At 41.1% G+C, this 26,182-nt stretch overlaps 2 protein-coding genes across 12 annotated transcripts in view; one reads left to right on the forward strand and one right to left on the reverse strand.

The window, feature by feature from the left end:
- mctp1a (multiple C2 domains, transmembrane 1a) overlaps positions 1-26,182 on the reverse strand; it is a 124,463-nt gene that overhangs the window by 95,763 nt on the left and 2,518 nt on the right. Inside the window, exon 1 of one of the 10 annotated variants that reach the window (XM_047590839.1) lies at positions 13,579-13,783. The exons of 8 other annotated variants lie outside the window; for them this stretch is intronic. In XM_047590839.1, the coding sequence (XP_047446795.1) occupies positions 13,579-13,599 (21 nt within the window). In that variant the 5' untranslated portion in view covers positions 13,600-13,783. Of the gene's footprint in view, positions 1-3,599; positions 3,746-13,578; positions 13,784-26,182 lie in introns of those variants that run through there. One more of the 10 variants, XM_047590838.1, reaches the window with a different exon arrangement.
- LOC125011625 lies at positions 15,180-17,037 on the forward strand. Of its 2 annotated transcripts, none has more exons than XM_047590842.1 (3): positions 15,180-15,298; positions 15,831-15,902; positions 16,129-17,037. In XM_047590842.1, exons 2-3 carry the CDS (start codon positions 15,856-15,858, stop codon positions 16,955-16,957), a joined length of 876 nt encoding a protein of 291 aa, XP_047446798.1. In that variant the 5' UTR covers positions 15,180-15,298; positions 15,831-15,855; the 3' UTR covers positions 16,958-17,037. The 2 variants fall into 2 exon arrangements, with proteins under 2 accessions (XP_047446798.1, XP_047446799.1); XM_047590843.1 differs by having other exon boundaries at positions 16,135-17,037.

Genomic DNA, 26,182 nt, shown 5'->3' on the forward strand with positions numbered 1-26,182 from the left:
CGCGTCTGCTGCACCTGACAGCTACACGACGCAGCCGATATCCATAAATAATGAAGAGGAAAGATCTTCCACTGAGAGAGGTAGGCGGAAGGAGAAGGTGAAACAAGAGCAAGGGACTGACCCAGCTGAGTAAAAGTATGAGATGGCACAAGAGATGAAAACAAGAACGTGTAGGTAGATCTATGGAAATGATTTTGGTAGAGAGACACACCGACAGCCACGAACCGACACGACTGAAAAACCTGAACCAATTTTCCACTCACACACGTACACAAACACAAAAACACACACACACACACACACACACACACACACAAAAATGTCTGAAAGCAGAACATTTACAGGATTTCCTCATGTGTTTGTCACCACTGAACGCGCTGCCGAGCCGGCGGCGTCAAGTGTTGCTGACATTGCAGACAGACAAGCTGCTCGCCCCGCTGCCAACCCGACCTGTCACCCAACCAGAAACGAGTCAGTGCCAGTCTGAGATCCCGCTGACACCACTCCCCAAACAGAGCACAACGCAGCTCTGCAGCGAGCGAAGCGCATCCTTCAAGAACACGTTGATCCGTGTTTGTGTTTGCTAGCTCAGCAGCCTCACGGCAAACTGTACCAGCCTCAAAAGACGGCTAAGGTGTTTTTTTGTTGCCGTTGTTTTTTAAATGTACTACAGTGTAGATGCTACATAATGTAAATTTTGGCCTCCAACATGAAAAGATAGAGGCATTTCCTTTTGGATTTTGGATCTATACTTACTGTTAGAAATGTTAATGTGGGTTCCACAGTAACAAACTAGAGTCTAATTCTAATGGATTCCAATACGCGGTTTAATGAAAATGTACTTGTGCTTTTAAGAGACATAATGGCAAATAAACATGTCATGCATAATAGAAGAGAATATCAATGGTCCATATTTAAAGCAGACAGGTCTTTCCCTTATCTTTTAAATTAAAATAAGACGTGTTCGTCTGATCTGTTTACGTGACTGCTCTGGTAAATCAACTTGTTGGCTCCAGTTTGCTGTATATGTCTGAAGGCACCTTAAATTCCACCACTTGCATAATGACAAATAATTTCATAATGCAGCCCTTGACTCCAATTAGCACCAACAGCAGCAAGCCCAACATCGAATATAGTGGTTGTTGTTATATTTGGTAAAAAAAAAAAAATCAATATCACCCTGCATAAGCCTTCATCACAACTCATTTGCATCCAAGGGAAGGTGTGCGCTGCTATTCTTCACCGCACAATAATACTGTTCGTGAAACGTTTTTTCAATTTTAAATATACCAATTATGCAATATAGCTACTTTCACATCCAACCAAGAACTGAGTATAATGGCAGCTTAATTACGTGCACTGTGCAGCTTAACTAAGAGGCTCTTCATCTCCATGTCTGCCCAGATGGAATATTTACACCAACCATATCTTCCAAATGGTGACGGTGCTGCTGAACTCTGGTGCGCAAGCTGACAGGTAATCAGTCATAGTTTGGAGGTTCTTTCAAATGCTGAAACCCAATTTCTTAGGCAAAGTAGCATGCGTAGCTGCTGAATGTTGGAATACAATAAAAGACTTTAATACATCCTACACACTGTGGGGACAATCCCCGTGCAATAACATCTAACACACACAAAGATGTGCAGCTGCGTTATATTGTACAGAATAATTGTCTCCTTTTTTTTAATCGACTCCATTTTTTGCCTCTTTTAGTTCTCATATTGAATTTTATGGGTGCAATATTTTACTTTATTTTACACAGTATATTATATTCATATACCGATAAGCCACAATATTAAAACCACACACAGGAGGAGTAAATAACATTGATCATCTTGTGCCAATTCAGTGTTCTGCTTGGAAACTTTTGGACCTGGTATTCATGTGCTCCTTACTTAGACATGTACCACCCACCTAAACCACAACAGGAACCCCCACCCCACAGCAATGACACTCCTTGATGGTTTAAGAACAACTCAAAAAAACATCCCCAGCAGGATGCAGCCTGACGTGCACACACACACACACACACACACACACACAAAAACGGTTTAGGAACAACTAAAAAAAACAGCACAAGGTGTTGACCTGGCCTCCACATTCACTAGATACGAAACTGATCAAGCATCTTTGAGATGAACTGAAACGAGAGTGAAAGGCAGAGGCCCCTCCCCTCAACAACATCCTGTCGCCAGACACCACAGGACCCCCCCCTTCAGAAGGCCCATGTCCATTCCCTGATAAGTCACAACTGTTTTGGAGGCACAAAGGAGATCTACACAATACTAAGAAGGTGGCCTGACTAGTGTACATACAATTTGTATGACAGTATGAATGATGCAGCTGCACGTCAGAAACAACATTTCACACGAAACGCTGTTGCAGATTCTGCACTTAGCGTTTAAAACACATTAGTCTGTCCCTGGAGAACTCTACTATCTGTGCATTATGCATGTTCTATCCACTACTGTCTGAAAGCTTTATAACCACACATACTATTCATTTATACCAACACTTGGTCACTTTTCTCAACAGTCTTTGGACTAAAGCAAACATATTTAACGGTTTCTTGTCATTGAGTCATGTTGAAAATTAATGATTTTTTTTAGTCCAATGGGTCCTAAAAAAAACCCACAATTTAAACATGAGAGAAGCATCTTCTCATCAGATCGTTTGTGTTAACCCTCCTTGTGTAACCCCCTTTGTAATTTCACCTGCTGTTGTTTTTTCCTCTGTTGCCTTGAATCAAATCTCCAACCTCACCTGTCACTCTCTTTCTTTCCTGCCTCCCCACCCCATATTCACCAGTTTTTCTGGCATTCTTAGCACGTTCGGCACCAAACCCTTGACAGAGGAATTATGGAAACAAGACTATTTCCTGAGAGCAGGCAGAGGGGTGTGGACCAGGGACACGACTTGTGGGTGGGGAGCACAAAATCTTATTTTTAGTGTCAAGACGAAAGCACAAGCAGGAAGATACCTTTTCTCAGCTGCATCAATGCACCTTCAAATTTTTATCTTTATTTCCCACATCTAGATTTTACCACACTGCTTTTTTTTTCATTCTCTCTCATTTTCTCGTTCTCTTCCTTAGGTCTAACAATCCAAAGTCAAGTCACACTAGCAGCCAGCTCAGGTTCCACACTATTGGAAACTGGACACGATACATCCCCTGCACCTCCGCCACCCTGTCATCCCGTACCACAAACGCAAAACACACACAGAAACGCCGGCACATAGTTCAATAATTCACGCAAACAAAGCCGTCAGGTGTATGGAAATTCCGTATGAAAATCTCCTCTGCATGCAAACGCGTGAACGTGCTGAAGTGATGGAAACGTTTAGCTGATGAACGGCACATTTCAGTCGCTTCCACCGCCTCACTCAAACCCTCCGGACGGAAACGGTCTTGGAATACGAGAATGGAAAACACTGCTTCCCTTCACACTCAACGCGGGAAGGAAGAAACATCAGTTTACGGAATGATTAGCAGCCCACGAGGAAAGAGAGAAAAAAAGAAAAAAGAAAAGCAGCAGACACAAAGTCAAAGCAGCACCGCGTCCATGTGTATTTGTGCATCTGTGTGCATGAATACCTACAGTAAGGCTTCGTCCCACAGCTGAGAGAGGCAGCGCTAACATCCAGACACTGAACACGCTCCTCTGTACTACTGCTGCTGCTGCTGCTGCTGCTGGCTCACTCTCCTATATGAGACACACACACACACAAGCTCACGCCGTACCTTCCTCATACACATGCATAGCAAAGGGTTCCCAGCTCTGAGGTTCTTACATACCCCACAGACAGTCACTCAGCCTCACAACTCGGCGGATTTCTCCCTCTCGCTCTCGCTCTCCCTCTCTCTCTCGCGCTATCACTCTCACACACACACACACACACACACACACACACACACACACACACACACACACACACACACACAACTGTATGGAGCTACTCGCTGACTGATTCACTAGAATGGAGCAGGGAAAAAAAGTTAACAGGGGCACATCTAGGAAATCTGCACCAGCTGCCGTCTTTGTGCCTGCAGATGTTTGGTCGGCGACAGAGCTGGTTTTAAGTTTGACATTTGATCTGGATTACATATCAGCTTTGCTGAACAATACAACACAGAGGCAGCGGCGGAGAGTACAATGAGACAGGGCGGCAGCATGAAAATATTGATGAATGCGCAGACGGCTGCAGTTACACACCTCCCTGGGAGAAAGATCTCATTTTCGTCTCTCTTTCTGCACCATTTAAGATGTGACTGACGATCTCTCAACGCATCCTCTTCCTCTGCTGTGGTTTAATGGCACCGAGGGAAGAATTAGTGCCACCGACTGTTTATCTTGGAGCGCTTAGCTGAACTACATCTGAACGAAATTTAAGTCATGGATGTAGCTGCGACGCCTATTACCACAGTACTGCTGTGGGCGCATTTTGGTTAAAAGACAAATGAAAATGAAAGTTCAATAAGGAGCTGAGTAAGGTACAAATGTCACTCATTTATACAAATGTGGCGGTACCAAACAGAATACACCAGGGAAACAAAAAAAACATTGAGCGTCTTGTGACAATTCAATGTTCTACTGGGAAACTTTTGGACCTGGCATTCGTGTGGATGTTATCACCCTTCTAGACTAAACCAGGTACCCCCATCCCATAGCAATGACACTTCTTGATGGCAGCAGCCATCCCCAGCAGGATGCAGCCTGACGCACACACACACAAAAACGGTTTAGGAACAACTGAAAAACCAAAAAAGACCTGTCCTGGCCTCCAAATTCACTAGATCCCAAACTATCAAGTATCTGTGGGATACACTGGAACAAGCCTGACCCACATGACACATGTTCATTCTCTGATGTGTCACAACAGTTTTGGAGGCACAAAGGTAGACCTACACAATATTAGGAAGGTGGTCACAATGTTATGCCTGATCGATGTATGTTTCTAAGCATGCTTGTATCAAGGCTTTAAATAAGTGTGCATTAAATACAAGCCAGAGATACTGAAATGGATGATGGAAGACTACAAAACTGCATCGTCCTGTCCTTGTAAATCTGTGTATGTCACAGTGCACAGATCTAGCTGAAAATAAATCATTACTCACAATTATTTCTTGTGACATTATGACGGCCCCAGGGAGGAGGAGGAGTATTCATTCATGTTTCCAAAAGGTCATCCCTGTAGTTAGTTCAACAACTGTTAATGAGTGACACAAACAAAGCCCATTTAAAATAGCAGAAGTAATCACTTTTAATATTAAATTGAATGTACTGCTGACATTTTGGCACATTCATAAAGTACATTGTGTTGTTCAGCAAGTTGTAGCAATGAAAGGCAAAAAACAAGGAAAGGGAAACTGGGTGGGTCAAACTGAACTAATCTCAACTCTGAAGTGAGAAATCAGTGGAAGTCCCCAAAATATTCACACCACCCACCACTTTGGTCTCTACCACCAAATTCATAATGCCCCGAGGAAACTCAGAAGGAGCAGCGGTGTCGTTGATGAACAGTTCAAACAGAATGGTGGCAACATTATTATGATCAGGCTGTTTCACTCAAGAACATTTTGGATAGGAAATATACGAGAGGATTACCCGCTTCATGTGAACGGAGCTCTAGGTTGAATGCTTCCTCTGGCTGCTCGTAACCACAGTCTGAATGATGTGAAAACCGCAGCAGAACACAAAGATTCTTCTAATTGACAGTTTAACACGACACCAAGTCAATTGGACTTCAGGTTTAATCACATAGAATCATTTATCATGATTCCCACGGTTGTGGGTGTGCAGGGATGGATCAGCCATAAACCTTGGGAGCCATGAAACCGTTTTTTACGGCATAAAATTCTGTGATGATAAAATGTTCCAGTTATTTTCTTCATACAGTATCCTGTGGAGTTCTGCTGCCTTTGACCGAACCTGTCAATCTTGCAATTTGCTCTGCCTTGTTGTGGCTGTCGGTTAAAAGCGTAAACATTTTGAAAAGTTGTACTATTGATGAAATCTCCTTCCACACAAGTACGTCATTCAACAACCTTCCCTCGTAAACCTGTTCTGTTGAAATCTTCTGCTTAGTGGGTTCATTTCCCAAGGACATCACGTGATGAATCAAGAGAATTATGTGATATTTTGAGACAAGACTTTACAGGAGTTATAGCTCATTCGCAAAACACCTTTCAGTGGAAACAGCTACAAAGCGCAATTGAACTGAATATAAAAGTTAATATAAAATATTCCTTTTATATCGCAAAAACTGTAATGGAAATGCTGCACATATCATGCATTCTCCTCCCAGGTAAGTAAGCCGTAAATTATGCAAAGGCTAATATCTCCACCTTGTCTCCTTCTGTTTCTGTCAGCACCATCCACCGTGCTCTTCTGCCTGCTATCTATTCATGTCACACAACAGCTCCTCAAGAAGAGCTTTCTGTCCAGAGAGAGAAAAAGAGTCTGATCCAGGGAGACACTCTGCAAAGGTTAACTTCACAAGTCCAAAAAAAAAAAAAAAAAAGTCTTTTGGTAAGAGCAGCCTTGGAAAAGGTGAGAAACGTACGTCAGCACAGATGACTGAAAGGTGGAGCGGTAACAGAAAGAAGGAGGAATATTGAATTGTAGATATATAAGAACATCAGTGAACTTGACAGTGGTGTGAGTGAAGATACACTGAGTGGGAGCTGATAGGAGAAGGAGGACAGATTAAAATGAAGGAGCAGAAAGCAGTGGAAATATATAACATCCAACAGAACAAAAATAGGATTTTAAAAAAAGGGGAGGCATTCATAACGGGGAGCAAGCCCCTTTCAGATCTCTTTGCATTTGGGAAGATAAACAGGTTGACCGGGGGCACGTCAGCAGGGAGGCGGCGCTCTGCTTCCTGGCACAGGCAGCTCAAAACAAAACTCTGCGGAGGCACTGGAGGGGACCACTCTGTGTGCGAGTGTCACACTGTGTGCGTTAAGTGCATCTTCTTACATTACAATAGAGTCAGATCCCAGGACGCGACAGCTGCCCCTTTCATGTGTACTGTTGTATTGGCCTTGTTCAGCAGGCAGCGTGTCCGTCAGCAGGTCTGATGACTTCAGGTGCTGAGCTCAGTCTGACACAACACGCCTCGTCCTCAAAATCAACAACATGACAGCAAAACGGATCAAAACAAAATAGTTTCAGACGACTTAGTGCACTCTGTGATGAGGCACTTTTCTGATGGGTTTAGAAATAATAGGTTAAACTAAAAATAACAACATGTACGATAAAATATGTGTAGGTCTGCGATTGTAATTGTGCATATTCATTTATATATTTAGCACAACACATGGGGATTGAGGCTCTAGTATTCCTGCTTGGGTAAACACCACAGCCTGCCAGCACTATTCTTGAGCTAACAACTATTTTGCGAGGCGTGTGTGGCCGTTTCTTTCCTATGCACCCTCAAGCTCGTGCAGTTATGCACATGTATGCATCACACAAACACACACCATTCAGTCTGTCCACCCTTGCCTGACTTTACTGTGTTGGCATGTCAGCACCAGAGAACCCTGGAGTGTGCGCCATCTGTCTCCTCACTATTAACTACACATCACAGAGCAAACACACACATACGCACAAACGCACATGCACACGCCTAACGTTTCAAGCGTAAACACTGCATGACACAACTTAAAAAAAAAAATTAAAAAAAGCTCTCCTAACCCTCTCGATAGTCTCTGGTGCTGCAGCGTTATCAGCGGAAGGAATGGAAAGAGGCACCAGCTTTGTCACAAGAAGCGACGCGGTGGCCTCGACAAGCAGGAAGACAGATGGTCAAGGAGGGATGACGGAGACGGGCGTGCAGACGAGCTCGTGAGACACAGGTGCATTCATTTTCCGTACAATAAGCCTTGTGGCAAGCTTGAAACATTTACTCGAGAACTCAAATCAATAATCAATTGAAGAAATGCAAAGTGGGAATAAGCTCCGCATACAATTACAGGAATCGGCTAATCTCTGCCCAAGCAAGAGCTCAATGCAAGACGTTCGGTATACTGTAGCTGAGATGCACAATAATACATTTATTTAGATTATTGTTCTCGCTTTGTTTCCTTTTCTGTTATTTTCTCTCCAGAATTTCACACAGTATCACACAGTTGCGTTTTGGCCTTACAGTATGTGTGTCTGATTCTGTCTGGATCCTTCTGCCCTTCCCATCCACACATTCACATTTTGAGTTTTTGAAATCACAATGACTGCAAATGCCCTGCTGGACATTGGTGTGCATTTGCAAATTGATTTGGCTTCAACTGCTTCGTGTGATGCTGAGAAAACTATGGTGATATTCACCCGTCTGCAGAAACAGACTAAACTATTTATCAAAAAAGATGATTAAAATGTTTGTTAATCTCTTACAGATGTGTTTACTTGGCTTGTGAGAACACGAGCTTATAGCCGTGTTCAGAATACTGACAATTTAATTATTGAGAAACACATACTGCATATTAGCAGTTATAATGCAGGGCAAAATTACAAGAAAAGCAGCCAAACTAAAAGTTAATGAAATAAGGACAAAAGACAACAGTTCAGACTGAAATGAAATCCAGGGTAGATGAAAATGAAAACATGAGAGATTTGGGTTGTGACAGGGGAAAGATTAGAGATGCATTCATGTAAAAAAGGAATAGTCTAGCTCGCTAAAAGTGGAGTAGCCCCTGTGGCTCCCAACAGATGAGTTTAACACACACACTGGGAGCCAGAACAGACACAGTATACCCCCCTCGGGGAGAATGACTTCTGCCCTTGGATCCATGGATGGATTTTATCCAAACTTGTGTCCCCGTCCATGTCTGTCTCTCTTTCTTCCTCCTCCTCCTCCAGCCTTTTTTGACATTGCTTGACTTTCTGCTTGCACTCTAGCAGCCCTCCTGACTATGTTGATTAGGTGCCCATCGCTCTGCGTCCTCTTTGTCTCCTTTCCCATTTGAAATGGTAGTACCCCAGGGCAGCTTCTGTCAGTCAGACATCCAATTTGCAGTCAACATCTCAAAGACAAATGTGACGTAACAATAATCAGTCACTAAAATTAGAAGACCCGAGAGGACGACAATGATGACCTTTAGATAATTGGTGGTATTGATCCTTTATTCCACTATCTGAATCATTCATTAATAGTCATTTAACAATGCATTATTATATATTGTATTACGCAAAAGTTCTAAAATTCTAAATGTTATAAAAATAGGTGTGATGACTAGTTGGCATTTAAATAAACAGTTAATTTACATTTTTATAACTGGTGAATGTTACACCAGTTCTCTGAATAAGTTTCAAAGACATGATGGATAACAAGCTAAAAAATTTGTATTTTATGGACAATAAAATTCCGCATTGAGCACGATTCTTCATCAGTCACTCCAAAATAACATGTTCAACTATTTCTGATTGTTCAAGAAACTTGGCTTGAATACCAAGAAATGTCATTGACCATTTTAACCCATTTGCAGTGTAATTTACTCTTACAAGTTAATCATTTAAAGTTGCCTTTCATTCTGTCTTCAGTATATCTCTGTTAACTGCTCCTATGGCAGACCTGGGCATTTTACGGCCCGCGGGCCACATACGGCCCTTTGGGCATTTCCCATCTGGCCCGCGGTATATCAGTCATAAGCACAAATGTACAAGTATTTATGCTGTGCATGGAATAGGACTGTGTTGCTTTTATTTTGAGCCATGATGTATTATTTACGTCATGGCAGTGTTACTTCGCTAATTCTTCAAAAAGTAAGCTTGAAACAGCTTCTTGCCATCTATTAACCCTCAAAAGCCTGAACTTATCGCTGGCATCCCTCAAGGCGGCCGATTTTGAATTACCGTAAGTCACAGTGGTTTGTGATATTGACAATATTCATTGTGACTGAACACTGGTTAGTTGTGCTTTTGCCCAGAAGACCTTTGTGACATCTCAAGGGTATAACTAACTTTGTTTTTACCAACAAATTCCTCCAAACAAGTCTCTCTTACTGGGGCTCCATGATCGTTGAACTCCAACCTGCAGCCGACAGCAGCGGTGCATCATCATTACCGTAATGACAGCGTTTTTTTCTAGAAAGCGCAACTTGTATATTGTCTATCGGGTAGTTACGGTAATTCAAATACAGCAAGCTTCTCTTTGTGAGCAGACGAACATTCAAGTCTTAAAGGGTTAAACATTATAGTTTTATTTTATTTATATTTTATAATTTCCCTCCTTGGTCCACTGACGTTTTCCAAAGAGGACAAATTTTCCAACATTCCAATGCGTTATATCCAAAACTACAGATCGATTGCGTTTCATTTTCCTCTTCAACCTACAGCAAAACTCATAAATTTAAATAAGAATATTCTTATGTTTCTGATTACCAGCTTTAATTCTGTCTTCAGTTTATCTCTGTTAACTGTTCCTATGGCCACTGTGGGATAGTGTGCTAACTTTAACCACTGTGCTGTTGCATCTAGCGCCAAGAGATTATCAGACGATTCAAGTTCGGCAAACAGGTAGTGATGTGCAGATCAATACTGAAATATCGATACTAGATCTTTAATCGATTCTCAAATCAAAATATCGATACTTTTGATACTTCAGTCATTCGACGTAATGTAGTAAACTACCAAGTTATGGCAACACAACAAACCTTGTGAAACACATCAGGTCAAACCACAACACAGAATACGAGGCATTTATGATGAGATGGACAGAAGACGACAGAAGACGAGAGCACAGTGTCAGAATTTTCAGAGTTTTCATTTTTATAGTAGTTTTTAATAGTAAAGCAATAATTTATTTTAATGGTCCTATTATATTACTGTTTTTTGTGCATTTTCACATATTTTGTGTGATTGTGTCCTCTGTTTTTTTTTTTTTCTGTTGTTGCTCGGCTCTAGAGTAAATGAGGCTTCTACCTCAACATCCTTCGTAGTTTAAAATAGTTACTCTGATGTCTTGTGTTGTTCATGAAGCTATGATTTGAAATACACTACTTTTTTTAGTAGTAGTATCGTATTGGAAAATAAATCTGCGGTATCGAGCATCAGTACAAGCTGGATTGTCCATTGCGAGTGTGAACTTTGTAGGTGCTGTTGTAGGTGAACAAACTGTGATGCACTGTGTGTTGTGACACATTTCAACCACAACCAGCAGTAGTTCGTCAGATCGAACAACAGGGCCAGGACTTTACTCCTGTGTATCAATGAGCCTTGGTTGCCCCTGACCCTGGTGTCAATTCCTCGCTTTTCCTTCCTTGGGCCCCCTTTGATAGTTACAGATCACTGCAGACTGGGAACACCCAACAAGAAGTGGCGTTTTGGAGAAGCGCTGACCTGAAAGTCTAACCGTCACAATTTGTCGCTTGTCACAGTCACTCAAATCCCGCTATTTTTTCTGTTTCAATCAAGAATCCACACAAATTGTTCACTTGGTGCCTAATTTCTTCAACCCGCTAAAAGATGCCATTATAATATGATAATAAATGTTATACGCTTCATCTGTTATTAATCACGGTCATTATCCTTTTAATTCTTCACTGTACATTTGTGTAATACATTTGTTTTGTACTGCACTACATTTGTGCGTCAGATGTTTATAGTTCAACTGGTAAAGTGTAAAGTACAAATCATGTTTACGTCAGGTAGAAATCCTTGTAACTGGAGCTAAAGCACAAGCAACAGAGGCCACAACCTCATTAAAACAAATATAACTTTTAAACTTCATATGCAGCTGGTCTGGTCTGGTCTGGTCTGGTGGTGAATGTGGCCTTTTGAAAACATGTACACGCGTGTATTGATGAATGCGCTTTTTACAATTTCCTAATAGTATTCCTGAAAACTTTTCCTCATAAAAAGTAAATTGCTTCTTTCTTTAATCTTGTTGAATCACATTTTGTTCCATTCTGTTCATTTTTACGAAGTTCCTGCAGTTGTATTGCGACTAAACTTTATACACAATCTCAGCTTATTCGGCTAAAACTGAACACTTTTGTAATGCAGCCAACATTGCAATATTCAGCAGCATGCCTTTTCCTACCTGTTTGTCTACTTGTGTCTAAAAAAAATATATAAAAAGAAAACAATATTCCTAAATAAAATAATAATTGGGCAAAGCATATATCGTGCTCTGATCTGTGAGAAGTTTGGATGAACAAGCTAATAAATCATCAGTCTGGCAGACCTATTCAAGCCTTACATTTTTTACTTCACCACAAAAACTTCTACGATGAATACGTGTTTCAGATTCTACAAATAGTGCACATAGCTTCCTCCACGTTGGCTGCACCACCTGTATCATGAATTCGGAGACGAGAATAATTCCACAGTTGCCGAATATCTCATCTCAGGAAGTTCATATTTTTGGAATTTCTAAATCTGTATTAAATATTCCGAAACAACTGAGGCCTACACAAAAACTAGAATCAACACGATCAAACAGATTCATGCCCAGGAACGCAGGATATACCACAAGAGGCGGTATACATTTTAGGATTGGACAGACTTTTCCTTGAACAACCTGCGAGTGTTCCCCCACACAATGTGTCATCGGAGCGGCCTACACTCCAGACCTAGAGAGAATCCCACACTGCAGACGTGAGTGATTGTAGTAGGAAACCTTACAAGTTTCCCCCAGTGATTCATCCCTTCTCACTGTAATAACACCCACACGCACCCTCACATCGTCACCGGGGTTTATTATAACTACACCGGTCTCTTAAGTTGCAGATTCGTGGTTCTACCTGAGACTTTTTTAAAACATCCTTACCGCATGTTCCTGCAGTTCAGTAGTTAGGTCCTTCACCATCGTTTCATCCAAAACACATTTTACGTCAGCTATGTAAGGTTGCCTTTCGCAACAGGAAATAAAAGACCACTGAGCTGAGAAGGGGAGCGGTTCTTTCATGGTGAGTCACCGTTCTCACGACAAATAAGGTAAAACCAATTAAAAACAACCATCACAGGAAGACTCAAGTGTGTCATTTGAAACCGCCGGTTATGTTTAGATGCACAATTCTTCAGCCTAATTAAAACTATTGGGATCACAGATTCCAACTGTTCACATGGACACTAAATGAATGAATGATCCAATAAGATATGTGTTTACATGCCCTGAAGCATCTGTTAGAAAAGTGTTCCGCTCACTCTGGTGTCAAATCTGCCAGAAATATGACAGGAGGTTTTTCTCAGCCTTATTGAAAACAGTGAAATTATTCAATCGATGGCCCAGATGAGACAGGAAGACCAAAGCAAACCATGTTTTTGTTGATCTTGGCAAACATGCAACTTGTTTCTGCCCATCCTGGAAACTGATCATATTGTTAACCCCATGTGAAGTGAGTATCTAGATGGATTCATTCCTCCCACAGAGAAACAACCGGATCAAGAATTCACCCAGTTTCTAAGCGCCAATATATTTTCCTATTCAACAGATTATCAACAAAACCACTCTGCATCCAATAGAAAAATCCTTTTTGACTGGACACAGAAATGTGACATGAAATAACAGACAAAGGACACACAGGAAAGAGATAAATGCTTAAATAATGATTATAAAACACTGTGATATGAGACTTACCCCCGATTCTGTGGACTTCATGGAAAAAGAAGTCCAATGTCTGGAGTCAGTAATTCAACTGCATGTGTCTGTACTAGCATTAATTCAAGTGTCTACGCTTGTCCCACCGCGTCTAGTATCTCAGCCACCGTGTCAACAACAGATGTGCACACACCGACGGGAAAGAAGAGTCCTGGCCTAAAATCCCAGCTTCAGAGAGCTAACCCTCATTTTGACAAACCACCAGGATCAACACGATCTACCTCACACTTCTTTGGTTTGTACAGAACTTTACGAGTCGCTTCAACCTCTCTACTATTTGACCCTGCAACGGAGAATGAAAAATACAGTCAGAGACTTGGAGATAAAGCTGGCAGAAAAAGGAGCCATGCGATGAAAGTGACATGCAACAAAGAATAAAAGGTGGTAAAATGAAGAGCAAGGCTGTAGCGTGTCAAGTCTTTTTATAGAGACCTGTGACCATTGGTCATAATCATGACTTAGAAATAGTTGCCACCTGTCGGAGCTGGAGATTCCAGCACAGCACAGAATGGCTGACAGGCCTCTGCCGGGAGATGGAAAGAAAACTATTTGTCACATAGAGAAACAAGGCCAACAAGTACAGATAACACTGTTAATAATACAAACAGATATCTAATAACAGAGGTGTTGTTGGTAGCCGCAAAATCAGCAGTGTGTGGGTGCAACAGGTGGGTGCAACTAAACTGAAATTATTCCTGTAAACTTAAATTTCAGATTTTTTTGTTGTTCTTATTGTTCAGACCAGGGGTCTTCAATGTTTTTCAGGCCAAGGAGCCCCAAACTACTGGAGAGATCAAGCACTGTGTGTTCTATATTAAACTCAGCCTAGTGCTATTTATAAATATACATTGTTATTAACATTTTGCATTAAATATTAAGCTGCAGGAATAACACACAAATATTCATTTTGTTATTTCAAAAATGTGCAACAGCAGGGTATAGACTCACGTCTTAACTTTAAACAAAGCTAAATGTAGTAGGGACAGTGAATCACCAAATAATTTTGGCCTCAACAGTTGGCTGATGGTAGTGAGCTAACACAGTTAGCTTCTCTTCTGCTAATATTGCAGCGTGCGTCTGGGATTTCAACTAGGGACTGAAAAGGCTCTCAGCCAATTGCCAGAGTCAGCATGTAATATGCGGCTTCGTAATTGGCTCAGCAGCGCTAGGGGCGGGTCCTACTGTGTACAGGAGGCTAGATTGACAGGTCTCGGGTAGTGGCGCTGTGTGAAACGATGTGCTGCTGACACAGCTCCTTTATCGCTGAATGAGTGAACTGCTGACTGAAAGATAACGTCTTCTGCCTCCACTTATCCCTTACCTAAAATATACTGGATTCATATATGTATTTAAAGAAATTTAAATTTGTGGGGGAAAATTAAAACATATATATATATATATATAAAAACTGCCTAATCAACCAAAGATTTTGCGACCCCTGCGGTAAGACCGCGGACGCCCTAGAGGTTCGCGGACTCCATGTTTAAGACCTATGGACCAGACTGAAGACATTTGCCTTCTCATCAAATGAGAGTTGTGATTTAAATTTTAAAACATAACACTGCTACGTTGCACGGCAACAAAGTTCCTAAGAAGATGTTGTAAACTTCTACATTTCAAATATAAGCAGAAGAAAAATAATCTAGTTTGTGCAGCTACAGGAAAAGAAAGAAGATATATTAATTGCTTCTTGACTGAGGTAAGTCCCTTTCTGCAGTGCTATTCAGTGACAAATTTGGCTTTGGCGTTCAGTGAAGGAAAAACAGTTACATGCTACAAGGGCACTTGTGAAAAAATGTCTGAATCTCACCTTACTCTTACATTAAAATACATTTAAAGGGGAAATGAAGCACTCAAACAAGTAAACCGCAGTGATAGACTTAGTTCCACTCTTATCAACAATATATAACACTCATGACAAATGTTAGCATGTTAAGAGAAAATGCGACAGCAGTTGTGTTTGTCATGGAGTGGCTGGCTTGGCGATTCCCATAAAGATGTTATTTCAGATATAGTTTGCAGTATAAGGACCAACATATGTCTGCTTCATTTCCCCTTTATAACCATTCAAATTCCACAGAAAACACAAATAGAATCTTAATCTCAACAATAAGGCCACATTCTGCTATGAAGCTTCGTTGAGAGTTTGGTGTATTCATTCAGAGTGGCAAAAGCTGGGTATGTTGGTATAAAGCAAAAAGAAAACCTAATAGTCTTTGTTTTCTATGCAGAACTTGACACATCGAAGATATCCTGATGGCAAAATACGTAAAAACAACACAGTTAAGATTCCACCCTGTCAGGTAGTGTTACACGTTTTTATCGGGGCACTGTTGTTATTGTTGTTGTGATGTTTAACTGCTTACTTCATGATTCATTTAACTTTAATACAAATCATACACACAATATGAGCCATTGTGACTGAAATGTATAAATAATACAAAAATGTCATGTGGCATTTCTGCTGAATTGAACCCTTCACTGTTTATATACTTTATGTCTTTCGTATCACTTTTTTTGCATGACAAGTTACAGGAGGTTCCCCATCATGTGGATGAAAAATATGGTTAAGAAAGAGGTAGCGAAGCAAATTTCAGAGCTACGTTCAGAGCTCCTTCTCAAGCATCTCTCCCAGAAAAAGGAGATGTTAAAAGTGATTCAGGAGCAGCTGAGAAAACTAGTGAGAGATGAAGAAATTCCGATGCCCCCACGTTACAGACATTGTATGACACCGAGGTGGAAGAAGAAACTGGAGGAAGAATACACAGAGGACACTGATGAGGACGAAGAAGATGCAGACAAATTACTGCGGCCAAGGAGGCCAACGAAATTAGGCTATCACGTTTTTGAAACGTTCTCTGACACTGATAGCACCTGCATACTCCCACTACACAGCGACGATTACATCGGTGATAGTGAAACCGGGGATGTCTTAAATGACGCTCACACCAGCTCACAATCAAACCACAAGTTTTCATCAGATGTCACCACCGTCATCAGTCAAGTGATGAAGGAATTAGAGGAGGAAGCATCCAGTGATTACTTTTTTCCATCTCCCAGCCTCAGGGCCGGCAATATAAGAGAGGAAGAGGAAAAGGCCCAGGCGGATAAAATCAACAAGGAAGAAGCTTTGCTGATGGAGAGTCAGTGGATGGAATGGATGGACAGGCAGGAAACCAGAGGGTCAAACAATCGTAGAGGAAATCCAGTTGAACAACAGGGAGCGGCAGCATCTCACGTAGCAGAGGCGGAAATAAGAAGACCTTTGACAGCAGTGGACTCCATAAACAAAATGAAGACACGTCTCTGTGATTATTTTATTCCTCATAGGTGGGAGAGATTTGAAGACGAGGACTGACATTTTTTTCATTTATTGTTCATGGCAAGCTTAATAAAACACAGGAAAAAAATGATATCAATGAAAAAGATTGAAGATAACATGTGCATTCTCCAGCTTTAATGAATTCAACTGCATACCTAAAAGTTATCAGTATCGCAGTGCACATCTGCTGTGATTCATGGTTTGGCTAAGAGGTAAAAATAATAAAAAAAAATAATAATAATAAAAAAGAGAGGGATTTGTGATAACCTTCCAGGCACCACAGAAATGTAATTTTCCTCAAATTACCTCCTATTCACATCCTACCGCCTCCTCGTTTAGTACATGAAGTTTTTATGTTCTTCTGAAAGGCACCGTAACTTTTGAATGTGTAGTTCACAAAGGAGCATAGCTCTGCTGCTAAAAAAAAATAAGGAGCAGAACAACTGTTCTACGTTGACTTTTATCTGTCAGGGAAAAACATCTTAATGCATCCACCTGAAAGCATTTCAGGTTCTCTGAAAGCGCAGAGCATGTCAATCACTGAGCTTTCTACTGAGTTATAACACGCTGCCTGGCCTCCTGGATTTAACTAAGCAAATAGGTAGGTATTAGGTGATTACTGCATGGGTGATTATCTTTCAACTGGCAACAAGTTATTTAACCACAACTGATGCAATGAGTAGCCTCTCATTTCTTAAACAATTATATGGAAAAGCACATCGAGTGGTTTTGGAAACAATGTGAGTCTGTTTGAGAAAGGTCAAATCATTGACATGCATCAAGCAGACAAAACATCTAACTGGAATCAACTGGAAGGATAGTGGGGTATGACTGAACCCTGAAAGTTAAACTCTCCCATCACCAATACAAGATCTGAATGAACAGTTAATGCAATGTATGGAAGTACAATTCCGTGACATTGCAGAAGCTTCTTATCAAAACCACAGCGAAAAGAAGGGAGGAAGTATACATGCATTATATGTTGAGCATACACCGATCAGGCATGACATCAACTATCATGTGACAGTTCAATGTTCAGGCACCCCCGCCGCACAGCGATGACACTCCTTGATGGCAGCAGCCATCCCCAGCAGGATGCAGCCTGATACGGGCGCACGCAGCCTTCTGTTGCCAGACACCACGGGACCACGCTCAGAAGGTCCGTTCTTTGATGAGTCACAACTGTTTTGGAGGCACAAGGGAGGCTTACACAATATTGGGAAGGTGGACATAATGTCATGCCTGATCGACGTATAAGATTACATGATGCTCATGTGCGACACATGATACGTGCAGTGGAGTCAAAGAATAGATACAGGCAGCAATGAAAGTATTAATTATGGAACAGTCTGGTAGGTAAACAGTCAGCTCATAGAGTTAGTGTCATAAGAATGAACACGAGCACAGAACCAGAAAGCTGTCAATGATTACGGTTTATATTACGAGTAGGCTGGCATAATGTATGAATATTAGAAGTATCATAAGCAAATTGATAAATTGTGTGTGACAGTTTGTTAAGGACAACCACAAATAATGGCCAAAAACGCATCCACTGAGCCAAAAGCTTTGCCAGTCAAATGCTGCCAGTTTCCTCTCTTCTATCCAGAGACGGACACATCAGCTTTGTACCAGTAGGTGGCACTAAGTCCCTTCCCAGATACAGAAAAATTCAGGGGCATGATCAGCAGTTCCACAATCATGCAAGCCATAATTTCATCCTCTGAAGTATGACAGACAGTGACAGGTTGATCTGAACATCGGCAGATGCCACAGTCGGCAGAATAGATGCAGCAGGCGCAGACCCAAGTCTGGATCGACGTCGCTGTCAATTGTTTTCCCTGCTGTGAATAACACTTGGCTAAAATGACGATCACGAGCCATTTTTTTTTTTTTCAGTTAGAGCCCAGAGTAAAAGCTAATCTCTAGAATGATGCCAGCTTCACAGAGGCACTCCCTACTGAAGCGATTAAGCTAGCCTTAGGTCCTGAACGGCCGATTTGTTGTAAAATTAAATGAATGCACTGAATTCAAACAAAAACTAAACACTGCCTTCAGTGTGTACAAAGGATGAGGATATTGTCACTTAGCAAAATACCCTAGTTCTACCATCAGAATCCAAGTCTATGTGTAGGAGCTAAACATAAATCTACATTCCAGTTATTAATCAAGGATTAATTACAGAAGTCCTAAAACTATGGGTCTTAGTTATTTTCAGCAGCAGAAAAGCAACAAATGACGTGACCGTGTCTGTATAAAGCAGCTCTCTCTCATATTATACCACGCTCATCATCATCATCAACAACAACATCTGACCCGTGGGATGCTTTAAATAAACAAAACAGGGCTTCATGTGAAAAATATATGTCGCTCTGCTGAGCCACAATGAGGAGCATCCGTCCACACCAATGTTCCAGGAGAGCAGCTCTCAGTCTGCAGGCTGACAGACTGCTCCGCGCTGGTCTGTCAACAGGCTCCAGCTTTAAGTTAACCTCAGTTGTTTTCCTTACCTCTGTGAGGACACTGAGTTTGTCACATCGTCTTATTGGCATTGACCTGCACTGCATGTGTCAACAAGGTGTATACCAAGTCTGCCAACCCTCACAGATAATCACATCCTGACAGTGAGATTGTTCTCTCCTGCTTTTCTTTATGTTCTGGTGCTATTTCTGAGATTAAAAAAAGACTAAAAAGTAAATATATTCTACCGTATATTTATTTCAATTGCACCAGGTATCTGCTAAGTACCTAAAATGTTAATGTTGTGTAATTTTTCTAGTCGGTGTACTAAATGCAGTAAACCCTAAGTTGCCAATCTTCAGCCTTGTATCGTATAACTGTCATGAGTAAAGTCTAAATGAAGGGCGTTGTCAGAAATGGTGCAAGTGGATGAGAAGTTAATGTATTGGTATTTAGCCATATGTTTTTCTACATAATATTATAATTTGTCAGAGGAGCATGGTGATATCCCCAACGGTTTAATCCTGTCATTAATCCTTGGCATTTTATCCATTAAGGTACTCGGGTCGTTAGCACGTTAAACTGCCTCTAGGTTCCACTCGTGACCATTAGGAAGGCTTTCAGGTTTGGCTGGGGCAAAGCCAACCCCAATGTGGAATCAGTCATGCTCCATCAATGTGGTGGTGTACAGTAATCATGGATATTCAAAACTAAACTAAATGCGGACACGCTTGCACATGCGCGGTGCACACGAACCTGACCTTCATCACCGAGTTCCCTCATGCAGCCTCTGACTCACAGACTGTGACCATGCATGCAAAGAGAAATTTTAATCTGAACATTTAAAACATATGTTCTTGAGGTTTGGCCACAGATATCTCACATAAATACATTTCGTTTTATGTTAAAGCTCCAATAAAAACAGACATTGTTACAGCTAATTATGTGCTAGTGGTCATTAGATTTTACAGCAAATGAAACTGGTAAAAACCTGACAGGCAAATTCATTTCTGCATCACTTCCTCCTATTACTGCCAGATTCACCAAATACTGCCTGGTCCTAAAAGGGTCTAATGGAAAGTGTGGGGGATGCTGAAATGGATGATTTTGGAAGTATTTCCTACCCCGGTATCAACAACTCTCATACAGTCTCTGTTGCGCTCTTTCTTTCCCTCTCTGGATCAATACAGTGGCTTTTCAGATGATTACAACGACTACCAAGAAAACCCCAAGAGACACGTAAAGACTTTCAAACACTGCAGATCCACTCAATTCTGGTTCAAATGGAAGATTCGGATCTGCCATCCCACTGCCTTGGCCCTATTAGCTGTTTTTAAGGCCTCGTTAAAGGCAACATTAACGTGAGGAATGGTGAAAGCAGGCCATATCTTATCCTATTTTTAACTTCCATGTGATGCTATTTATCAGCCAGAGCCTCAGCTCTAGGGGGACACAAAAAATTAATAGCTACTTTACCGAAACAATGCAGAGCAGTGGCCACTGGTTGAATTTTGCTAGATATGGCATCAGAGTGACAATGTTGAAATATTTGAGTGGGGTCCAGGAACAATATGGAAACGTATATTAAGGCATCTGGAAATACAACCCACATGTCCTATTAATATGCAGTAAATCCAGCTCCCAGCCGAGGCCCCACATCGATCTTAATGGGCTGCAGGAATACATATGATTCAGTAACTATCGGGACAGTTTCATCTATGCTACAGGGAAGCTCATTTGCAACTATTCAATATCCACTCCCCACAGAGGACATGGGGCCTACATTGAGTTGCAAATGATGTATGCTTGATTAGCATGAGGATTAGGGAAATCATCCCACAGCCTTTGGTCACTTTTTTGTTGCTTTGTCCGGAAAGAACGACCACAGCCCACCTGTGCCGTGTTATTGTTGTTTCTGCCTGAGTGCGTCCTTGCTTTCATCTTCTGGGTCCAACCTACTGATAAAAACCTGACATAGATCACTTGCCAGGCTGTTAAAGACACAGATGTATTGTTAAGGCTATTGAACTAGAAAATTATACTGTAACTTAACCTTTTTGTTTCCACTCAATTAATATCAAAACGCTTTCGAGAAGCAGGCTATTGTGACTTGTCTGTAATTTGACCACCCTCCCCACATGTCCCCTTCCTACGCTGAGCCACTGTTTTGGTCTGACTCGGCTCATCTGTGATTAAATCTATGTGGGAGGCGGCAGTAAGAGTAAGAAACCAATTCCCCGGCGTACTGATTTAAATGCTAACTCATCTCTACCTGCTCTCTCATTAGTCTGCTAATCGCGACTGTGATCGTGGCCTTTGTTGATGTTGATGTACGGCGTGCGTGCTCCATCGCTGTATTATTATTTTATTCAAGCGAGAGGCAGTTTATTTTGAGAGCAATGCCACATCTATCACTTTTCTTCACATAGTGTCACGCAGCCATTTAGGAAGGCACATCAGCATTCCCGATTCGTTCGGTGGCCCACACTATTACGTCTAACCTTGCTGACAAACAACGCTCAGACTTCAATAGGTGCATAGAGCTCCGTTGTAGGTGCATGTGCTCGAGAGTGCGTGTGTGAGACTGATGGAAGTGATTGGGACTGCAGAGAAAGAACGCTGGAGGGCAACACAATGTCACAGTGCAGATGTCTCTCATCTCGCAGCAAAGATTGTTCTTCTGACAGACAGAGACAGTTTGGATTTGTCCTCTGAAAACTCTCACAAGGGAAGAGTCATTATCGGTGACGGTGATTCGGGGAACTGAGTAAGGTTATGCCACAAGGACATGGCATGGACGAATGGAAGGAAGGAAGAGGAGACCTCCTCTTTTTGGATCACAAAACATCCTGTCACAGTGCAGCAAGACCGCTCAGATGAGGTGTGCTGAACAGCTCAATTCAAGCAAGTTGAACTTTCAAATAAGCTGAGCAACAATTGAACTGAAATGTTCCAGAGCAGGAGCTGTCAGTTCAATTGTTCATCGCAAAACTAATACTCATATATATATATATATATATGGGCTACTCTCATGAAGACATGGCTGAAAGAAACAGGCTGGCCATCACCGTCAGTTTCCAGGCAATTAGAAGCAATGCAAACATCTCTGTCGACACTTCCCAGCCTCAAACCACAATTAAGTGTTAGTTTGCTAACTGCAGTTTCACTTGTCTACCAGTGTAACCATTGAAATGCCCCACATCAGGTCATTCACAGATTTCCATGGTGAGTAAACTGACACACTCCAGACACAACATGTCATTCAATCACAAAGTGAAGAGCTAAAACCCATCCACATCCGAATCATGCCTGTCATACTTTTGTCAATGAGAAAATGTTTTTTTTCCTAAGTCTTCCTTGTCAAAACATCTTTTAAGGTCAGCATCAATCAAGTGTCTGTCACCGTCTGTTGGTACAAGCGCTGGTCCCCCCGGGCCGTAATGAATCCTAATTCATACTGCCATGAAGACACTACCAGAACGAGGCCACGGGCTGTTTCCAAGTGCCCATGATGCTTTTCTCACAAGACCGTTCAGAGAACGGCCGAGAGCAAGACAGTTGTTCCAACATGACGTCCAAAAGTAGCTCATTTCACAGTCGCTGCATTAGCAAATGAGGACAACAAATTAAATCATCTGAAAGTAACAGGATCGAATATGCAGCAAGATTAGTTTCCAAGTTTTTCATATTAGTCAGCAAACAGCCGCAGAAGTGGCCGAAAGCAATCAGCACAATGACGAATGTTTGTTAAGACTGCATAAATCACTCCCCAAATCCATAAACCTTTTTGAGGACCTCAACGTACACACACGTTATTAGTCTATTATTCTCATTAACCCATATTTATCCAGACATTGCAGAATTTAAGTACATTTAGGCTCCATACACATTAACTCTACAGAGAGACTACAACAACGGACACACTCACACATGTTTTACACTGGATAAATTTAGCATTAGGCTGAGAGTTTATAGGGTCTGTGACACCAAAACCTACTTGTCTGGATAAATATTTTAAAGTACTCCATATGCACTGATCAAAAGCAAGGAGGGGGGAGGCATGACTGTACAGGGCCTGAAAGTGGATTACTCAATCTCAGAGCAAAAGACATTTTTTACTTTTATTTTTCTACAGGTGCATGGTTGTGATCATGAAATCATAAAAGAGGTGTGACAGTGAAAACGAATGCATTCTAATATAAACGTCCTGCACTACATCCACCTTCGTGACTGTTTGAGTCTATGGTGAAACAGTGCAAGAACGTGGTTATTCAAACATACGATTATTTTGTTGGATGAACCTTCTGGTGCTGTTAAACTGGATTGAATTCAAACACAAAAGTAATTCTGTTATTTGCCCTACTCCATTGATTGGATGGGGTTGTCAAAATAATAGCAACATGTGTTACATCACAATACAATAATACTGCAAACCGCAGCCTTCAAAATGAAAACAGACTTGAATCAAAAACTCAGTTATTTTAAACAAATACCATAACCTTCATGAAGCTAACATCTGGTGTAGAACTGTTACATTTGAATGCATTCATTTTCACAAGTACACTTACATTCAAATGAACTGACAAGGAAAGACAAGAAAATAGACTAAACACCCAAAGACACACGCAACTAATATGACAGGTAATGATAAGTAAGTAAAAAGTTAAAAAATAAATAAATAAATAAATAAAAATGCTTAAAAAGTGCTATCCTTATTTATATAACTGAGACTTGGCTCACCTGTGTCGAACTATCAGTGGGGGATGCGCAGTTCAGCCTGTGCAAGTCAGGCCTTTCGTTTGCAGAACCTTTTTTATATACATCTTTTATATGTGTGGGACATATATGGATATATAGCTCCTGAATATTTGATGAAAAACTCCGTGGACGTAACTCCGTTTTTGGAGCAGCGCGTGTGTGCACGCGTGCTTCAGTGATGCTAACAGCTAAGGTATTAGCTTCTACCACCACTTGTTCCGACCCGGACATTTAAGCAGGTGCGCCCCCACCGCCACCTATAAACTAAGTAATGTAGTAGATAAAACAAAATGTAATGCAACATGACAGGTAATGAATCGGATGTTTGTTCGGTTCACTGATGTAATCAAACAAAATCATTAGCAAGCGGCTACAAGTGTAAGCTACTTACTTCCTGGGGGGAGGAACGGAATAGACAAAATAGTCCAAAATCAGACGTTCCGCATTATTACATTACATTGCTTTTTATTATTTATTTTATTAGTGTGCGTTCCTTAATTGTACCAGTTTAATTTTATTAACTTTATTTGGGATAATTAAAGTGTATAGCGAGATATGTATACACTCTTTTGCCAGTCAATTAGGTGCATTTGTGAAAACTAATAGAATCTAATGTCATGGTGTTGAGCATGAGTGCACTAACTGAGAAAGCTGTTGCTTTGACTCTGTTTTCAGTTTGGAAAATGAAATCGGTAGTACTGTTGAATGGCTGTGTTGAACTAACACTTGTTTGTATTATTGTGACAACCCCACTTTAGGATTGTTTAAACATACACTGTATAGTAACTTGAGCCAAACCAAACCACTAGTCACAGTTTCAAATAACATTGTCCAGTCTACAGGTCTGCCCATGGGTTGCATGAACTCTCTGCACTAAAGAGGTAAAAACTGATCAGCTAAAGTCTAAAAAATCCATCATCCTGGTTAAAAGAATGTCAGCTTTAATCGATATCTTCCACTGGAATCGTTTTTTTTTCCCTCTGGACAAACTGCATCAAAAGAGAGCAGCTGAGCGTCACCTATATATTGGGCGTCAGTTGTCCACTACCCAGAGGGTTAGTGGTTTGATGCATGTACATGGACCACATGTCAAAGTGTCTTTGAACAAGATATCAAACTCCAAGTTGCTCCCACTGCTTGGCATTGTTGTGTAAAACAGTATTGTGTTTAATTCAATACAGTTACTTACAGCACCACAAACTACATCCTCCAAAATGATCATTATAACAGGCATGAAGGGAGGTGTAGTGCAGGACTTTTATTTAAGAATGCATTTATTTTCACTACTGTACCTAACGTTTTGGCAATTGGGTGTATTTTATGTGTCCCTAACAGCAAATAGCTACTTTTTAGTAGCTACGAAGTAACATGTTTAGGTCATGAGGACAAACTCACTGGAAACGTTAGAGCCTTGGGGTAGAAAAAGCCAGAGGAAAAACCTGAGGAACACATACCTGGAGGCTATCACACGAGGCATTTATTGATTTGAATTTCTTCTCCATTGTGGGAACATGAGTGCAAACTGTATGATGTATACAAAATAGATGCATACCTCATATAAATTCAGGAATTCGCGAATTATGCAATTATTCTCAAAAATAGGGCCCTGAGTCTATATTATTATTTAATTCTTGGCATATGGTTTACAGCACGTCTATCTGTTATGGCAGAGAGGTGCTCTGAGTTGGAGACCTGACCAGATCAGTAACGTAAGAAAGAAAGTGATGCAAGCAGAAAAAAGGCGCTTCATTCCAAACATGCATGTAAGAAAAAAAAATCATGGAAACTCCTACAGATCCAGTGAAACTAATTAGTCAATTAGAAACAGGAGAAGAGAGTAAGAAAAGACGAATCTTCTAAAACGTGAGATCTCGTTAGAGCTGCAGAAAGATGTTAAAACACTACTCATGTTAACTCGTATTAAGTGCACTTCAAAAGGGCAAGTGCAAAGTGAACTTTATCCTAATACCAGAAATGTGCTCCCTTCACCTTCACACACACATGCTGTACAGACATACACACATACTGGAAGCTACACTGCACTGA

Source organism: Mugil cephalus, chromosome 8, assembly GCF_022458985.1.
Source record: "Mugil cephalus isolate CIBA_MC_2020 chromosome 8, CIBA_Mcephalus_1.1, whole genome shotgun sequence".
NCBI classification, from domain to species: Eukaryota; Metazoa; Chordata; class Actinopteri; order Mugiliformes; family Mugilidae; genus Mugil; species Mugil cephalus.